We start from the raw sequence: 7302 nt of genomic DNA on the forward strand, positions 1-7302 counted from the left end.
TTACTCGGAAGGCTTCAGTAGAAGCCTTCACCAACTCCGGTGACTTCCGGCCGGGGACTTCGGTTGGCCGTATACGCCGTGAAGTTGTTTGCGGCCTGCCAGTAAACCCAAACCAGAAGAAGAAGTAGTTACGTCAGCGGCTTAATTTGCCTAATCCACCCCCAGGAACTTATTCCGGTGTGAACGCGATCTGTACTTAGTTCATGAGAACTAAAGAGTTCTCATGAACTAAGTTCTCATGAACCTTTGTGGGAAAAGTACTGCAGTGTGAAAGCGCCTCTTAAAATAAATTCCAAAATTAACACTGGTTTTAACTAAGAACAGTGTAACAGTGTAGCTACACTTTGCATTAACACAATTATTAATGTTTTATAGACTGAAGATAAAACACAACAAAAAACCACACAAAATAGACACAAACACAAAGAAAGACATTTATAAAAAAAAGGATGAGCAGCGGGAGAATTACCAATTGGGAGAACTTATTCTGTCTGTTTGTTGCCCCTATAGTTATAACATTGAACCATTCCTCTATCATGTATGATGCTATTGAAGATGTTCCTTTTACCCTGAAGGCTTTGCTATAAGAGAGTACATCAAAAAGTACGCAAACAAATCACAACCTTTTGTTGAGTGTTCCCGCACACACCCATACACTTCAGACTCTACAGCTCATTAGCTTTTAGTCTGTGTTAAGACAGAAGGACAGATGGAGGAGATCACTCAACTGCCACTTGATTCAATAATGAAATCATTCATTAACATCAATACATTGGAAGTAAGAGTAAGAAGTAATTACCATGACACAAACCATCTACAGCTCAAAGCATTAGTTAGTAACAGATGTGAAAACGACCCACTTAAATGAACAAAAGTCGCACACAGAAGTTACCTCTCCGAAAGTGTCTTCAGTCTATTTGCTAGCTCATAGTGTCCTATTGTGAACCAGAAAATCCTGAGTACCCCAAAGTGTTATGTTAGAAATGTATAGTACGGGCACCCAGCACATAGAAACGGCCGTATACCAACTTGCATATGTTGGGCAAATTGCAATATTAATATAAATTGCATTAATTAGCATTATTGGGCGATTTGGGCAATTCTGGAGTGGTTTTGGGGGTTATTGAGGATGCTGAATGCATTCTAAAAGATTAAACTGTAAAACTAAAAAGCTGTAAAGAGTTGGGTTGTTAGTTTTAAGTCCTGCCAATAGAGTTGTGCAGGAATGAATCCCAAAACACGAAAAAGCCCTCTCCGGCTATACCTGAGGTTGTGCAGAGCAGCCACTGCCAGCGTGCCGCTGAGCAGCAGCAGGGTGAGGATGTATGGGTACAGCAGCAGGGTGCCAGCCAGGCGCTCCAGAGTGTCGAAGGGCAGCAGGCCGAATGCCTCCTCACACAGGTACAGACTGGCATCAAAGTCCCTGAGACAGGGAAAGACGGACACATGATTAAAACGGGGGGTTGGTCTGGGAGTGAACTTTGCAGACCATTTACATGCACAAAAACCTTTAGAACACACTACAGGAAAGGGAAAAACGCCAAAAAAGCTTAGCAGGGACTCTTTAAACAAAACATTTATTATTTAGAGTTCCTACTTTTCTTCTATATATAATGCTAAAGTAAATATCTTTAGGTTTTGAACTGACAAGACAAGACATTAATGATATGGACTTGGACTTTAAGGAACTGGGATGGACATTTTTCATATTATACAGACAAAAGGATATAAATATGAATCTAGAAGCAGATTAAAGAAGCAGATTAATCAATAATCAAAATAATCAGAGTTGCAGCCCCAGTTGCTATCACATGAAGCAACAAATTCTGTGCAACTGATCGGAAAAAAATGGTAATTATAGAGCAAATGTTTCCATAATGAACTGGATCTATTATCTTCACATGCCATCAACGCGTGTTATTTCTCGTGCTTCTGGAGAACAGGTGTGCAGATAAGTTATTGAGGTGGGAATAGGGATAAGAAAATAAGATAGGAGTACAACAAAGGAATCAGCGAGTGAGAGAAGCAGGCAGAGGCAGAGGAGAAAGCCTCCTGAATAATTGAAGGGCCGGTTGCGTGGCGTTGGGATGAGAGCCGTGTTATCTGCCACCCAGGAGCAGCTACCCGCACTGCACACACACACTATCTGATCGATGGGAGGCCTGATGGCGTTACCCCGACATCTATTATTCACACACACTAACACTCTAGGTGCTACAATCCTGGTGCTTATTGAATAATACAGTCACCTTAGATCAAGTCAAGAGGTGTATGGGTGCAGACTGTGTGTGTGTGTGCACTTCTGAAATATGGATTCATCAGAATAAAGTGTGAGTGTGTTAGAGAGGAGAAGCATGGGAATGTACTGGTGTGTGTGTTTAGGCATCTACGAGTATGTGTTCATACCTCGTTGGCCCCAAGGCAAACTTTGACTTGATGAATTTAAAGATGTGTTCGTCTGATCTGAGCTGAAGTGCTTTCTGTAAACACACATAAACACACAGATATGGTCATCCTGTCAGGGCTAAAGATCAACACGCTGAGATGTACAAATAAGTTAAATAAACCATGCCAAGATCAAGCTTACGAGTTGGAGATACATGAGTAGGAGAGGAGGGCTGCAGGAGTGGGAGAGTGTAGTGGGGGGGTGGAGCAATATTGAGACAGCACATGGAGGAACAGAGGAACGGGAGAGGAGGGGTGTGAGAGGATGGAAGCCCTGGGAGGCAAGTCACCTATTTCCTAATCTGATTTAAATAGTTTTAATTTCATTATGACAATTACATTATATTGCATTAAATATCCAAAGCGACGTACGATAAGTGCATTCAACCAAGAAGATACACATTTAAAAAAAGCAAGAATCCTGCAAATACATTACCTTTCATTACACCAAATGATTGTAATAGGTGAAGGGGGTCATTTAATGTTTCCAAGGTTCTTGTCTCTTTTAGGCCACAAGAGGCATAGCACACCACTCTTTTGTGTTTTAAAAATCTGTAAAACATTTTGTTTCGATCAGACCTGGATCATGGATCGCAAACTTTTTTTTTCTGACTTTCCTCCCAGGGCTTCTGTAAAAGAAAAGCTGTGAGGAGCACCTTGGTCAGGTAGTTGATGGTGACGGTGAGGAGGAGGACCATGGCGCTGTGGAGGAGCAGTCTGCCCAGACGGACGAGAGGACTTCCTGTCTTTAGACCAGACTGCAGGAGCAGACAGCAACAACACATATACACTCACTGCAGCTGACAGACACATCTATACACACACACACACATCCTGTGTTAGAAACCACCATGTCTCAATTTATATTCATATTAAATGTGGACACATGGCTGACATATTATTATCCGATGAAGTACGCATTTCCTTTGCAGTTCATAATTGTTATTACTGACTGCTACTTAACTATCTTAGACGGTTACACCACAGATCATCTCTGTTATGTGGCTTAACACTTTTCTACTTATGTAGTAAGTAATTCAAGTAATAACCAGCTGCTTCTTCATTAATGAATATGTTCACTTTGCACTGTCCCTTTGCTGTAACAATGTACATTTCTCATTGTGGGATGAATAAAGGATTTCTGATTCGGACATTCTACAAAAATAATCAAATAAGCTGTTTATACATTTTAACCCAGAGGTGGGACATACATATTGATATATATCAAATTTGTCACATGGAATAGTACAAGTAACAATTCCAGTGAAAAAGACAATACACCAGTTCATATGCAACTTGTCATGTCTAAGAAACTTATAGTGAAAGTTTATTCTTTATGCTAGTTTTGTCATGTCCCTTTGTCCTGTGCTTTATGTTTATTCCCTTAATTAATTCTCCCTCTCATTTCAGGCCTCCACGCTCCCCGCCCCCTCCTGTCTCCTGCGTCCTTGATTATTTCCCCCGCCCTGATTGTTTCCACCTGTGTCCCCTTTACCTGTGTATATATTGTGTTAGCTCCCTCCTGTTCATTGTCAGTTCGTTGTCTCTCTATGACCTACGTTCCTGCTTACCTCACGGACTTCTCACGGATCTATGTTATTGATCACTCTTCTAGTTTTCCTCAAAAGAGTGTTTTTGTATTCCTTGTTTTCATTACTGTGCAAATCCCAGTAAAGTCTTTATTTTGAAACACTATCCGAGTCTGAGTTTTGAGTCGTGCAATTGAGTTCATGCCTCAGAGTTCACTCCTTGACACAACTTTAACAAAGGATTATTTAAAAGCAAACTGATGAGGTTTTTTTGTTGCAGCAACTAGAGTTGGAGTTTGAAAGCTTTATTTCAATCTGTATCTCATGTTTCAATCCCTTATTTTCAGTTTTCAACATTTGTAACAAAGGTTTAATAAATACAACTCAATGATTTCCTGTTTTTGTTGTTCTATGGTCCTGATTCAGAGTTGATGATATAAATAATGTAGGGATTCAGACAAGTGCCATTAACAAGGCAGCCGTGTTGGAGTAGAACTACAGACAGACATATCCCCTAGTGAGCCATCTCACAGAGTGATGCTTCTTTGATCTGACAGATGATGTTTGGCTGGATACACCAGCTTGAAAACTAACCAGACATCAGCCGAAAACTCACCCATACACAACCTCTAAAACAATGGCTTGTATTTATTTTCAAGATCATTTTCTTTTCATATCTTTGATAATTAACAATTCTCCAGCTGTCTTATTTCCACTTTCACCCTGTCAAATGAAATGGTTTTGTAATTGTTACTGTGATAAGATCTGATCTAACTAAATTACATTTATACCTGACAGGGAAATGTGTCTCCAGAATACGAATTCGTATTATCTTTTGCAAAATCAGACTTCATCACGGGCTTCTTCACGCCATGCGGCTTAATCTTCCATCTGTGTTTGTCTGGCTGCATATTTCCCTGTGTGACTTTGATACACTTACCAGTTTTTCATTCACAGATTTAGAACCTTATTCTCTGAACCACACACACACTAACCTGGCAGTGTCTGATGAAGAGTGCGGCTACGATGAAGCTCAGCACCAGTGATCCCAGGATCATGGAGTTACAGAACTGGAGGAGCCACACACTCAGCAGACTGCTCACCTGGACCAGGTACAGAGTGGTCACCTAGAGAACACACACACACACACACACACACACACAGTGCTGTGAAACATAAAGGTGCAATACACAGAATACAGAGCATTAGCAGCAAACACACTTCCTCTGTGTGTAGTAATCTGACCAGGGGCCTCATTTATAAACGTGGCGTATGCTCAAAAGATGGCGTACGCCAGTGTCTAAGCAATCTTTGCGATTTATAAAAAACAAACTTGACCCATCCGTACGCGGCACGCACAAAAACGGGAGAGACGAGAAACTGCCACACCGTTGGCAGAAGGAAGAATGGAGAGAAACATGTGAAAATAATACCATAAACAAAATGTTACCTCTCATTTATCATATATGAATAATTCGTTTTCAAACATTGATTAAAGCCAATCTTAAAATGATTTAACAAACGCCTTTTTGAGACTCCTCAGTGCACACAAAAACATAATAAATAAATACGGATATGTTATTTAAAACCACCTCGAATATGTTGTGTTAATGTTATGAAATGTTTTCTCATAAATGATGCGGTAAGCAGGAGGACAGAATTACTTTAAACTGACACCGTTTTGTATTTCTATAGGTTGTAGATACGAGCATGGTTTATACTATCATGTCTAATCGTGTTTTATGCCGATCGCCAAGACTTGATAAGTCGCTCGTAAAACACAGGAGGTATGGAAACTAAGAGCACCATATGTGGTAAATTGTACAGCTAATATAACACAACACATTAGTTTTATTTCCTTTAGCTGGTGGATAGAGTTGCTGCGGGGGGGTTGAGACGCAGTGGAGAAGCTGCGCACAGCTGATTGACAGCTGGAACATGAATTACAAAAGAAAACATTTAAATTCAGATCCAGTCGTCATGACTCCACTACGGAAGGATCCCCCGGACCCCGGACCACTTATTTATTTATTTTGGTGACGATCCGACCTCCATGCTGCTACTCTGGTTCAAACTGCATCCACCAAACAATATGATTGATCTCGACCTCTCCAAAAGAACCAAAATCTGACACGGTGTGAGATGTCTTTTTTAGCTGTTCTGTCCTCATTTCCTGCTATCTTCTTCATAAAGTCGCCCCGTATTAATATTCATTTTGACTGACTTTATGAAGAAGATAGCAGGAAATGAGGACAGAACAGCTAAAAAAGACATCTCACACCGTGTCAGATTTTGGTTCTTTTGGAGAGGTCGAGATCAATNAAGGAGAGGGAGAGTCCTCACCTGTGGGACTGAGAGAGATAACGTCAGCTCAGGGAGGTAAACTTTAGCCTAAGTTATCTCAGTGGGTTTGGTCATCTATGTAAACAAATATTTCCATCTATGTAATATTAGTTGAATAAAATAGGTTAAGAAATCCTTCCAATGTTTTTTGATTATTGAAATATATGTTTCATATGAGTGTTGAGAGCTGTATCCATAAATCTCTTAATGTTGCTCTCAAAGTGCACCAGATTGATCACTTTCCTCATCTATCCTGTCCGAAAAGCTGTCCAAATCAATCATTTCTCTCACACTAGTATCACTTTCCAAAGTCTCCACCATGTTTACAATCACAACTGGGTACATCTTGTGACGTCACAGCCACTATCATCTGCAACTTCCGTTAGGCTCAGACGGCAAAATTAATAATTCATTAATTAATTAATTATGAATTATTAAAAATTATTTTAGCCAATAACAGGCACAATGATATGTAAGGAATGAAACTGCCATTTCATTTTGGAGCAAAAAAATGCACTTCACTGGGTCTTTAAGGAATCGTTGAGCTAGCTAGCTAGCATACATTGTCACTATCTGCTAACGTTAGCTTTAGCCTTCTATTTCTAATAGTTTTTTTCATAGGCTATAAACAGAGGTGGTATAAGTATATATATATATTGTACTTGAGTAAAAGTAGAATCACTCAGATCTTGTAATAGAATAAAAGTAGAAGGACTCAGATCTTGTACTAGAGTAAAAGTAGAAGTACTCAGATCTTGTACTTGAGTAAAAGTAGATGTACTCAGGTCTTGTACTTGAGTAAAAGTAGAAGTACTCAGATCTTGTACTTGAGTAAAAGTAGAAGTACTCAGATCTTGTACTTGAGTAAAAGTAGAAGTACCAGAGTGTAGGAATACTCTGTTAGAGTAAAAGTCCTGTATTCAAAATGTTCCTCAAGTAAAAGTAGAAAAGTATTCTCATCAAAATATAGTGAAAGTAGCGACAG

General features: G+C 39.7%; 1 protein-coding gene across 1 annotated transcript in view; it reads right to left on the bottom strand.

Annotated features, from left to right (window-relative positions):
* Positions 1 to 665: 665 nt before the first annotated feature.
* Positions 666 to 7302, bottom strand: part of dpy19l3 (dpy-19 like C-mannosyltransferase 3) — a 37076-nt gene continuing 30439 nt past the window's right edge. The window contains exons 9-13 of the mRNA XM_010768550.1: positions 4970 to 5101; positions 3102 to 3203; positions 2407 to 2480; positions 1265 to 1423; positions 666 to 687 (exon numbers count right to left, since the gene is read on the bottom strand). Coding sequence (XP_010766852.1) covers positions 666 to 687; positions 1265 to 1423; positions 2407 to 2480; positions 3102 to 3203; positions 4970 to 5101 — 489 coding nt within the window. The remainder of the gene's footprint in view (positions 688 to 1264; positions 1424 to 2406; positions 2481 to 3101; positions 3204 to 4969; positions 5102 to 7302) is intronic.

This window comes from Notothenia coriiceps, unplaced genomic scaffold, assembly GCF_000735185.1.
Source record: "Notothenia coriiceps isolate Sejong01 unplaced genomic scaffold, NC01 NC01_scaffold00005787, whole genome shotgun sequence".
NCBI lineage: Eukaryota > Metazoa > Chordata > Actinopteri > Perciformes > Nototheniidae > Notothenia > Notothenia coriiceps.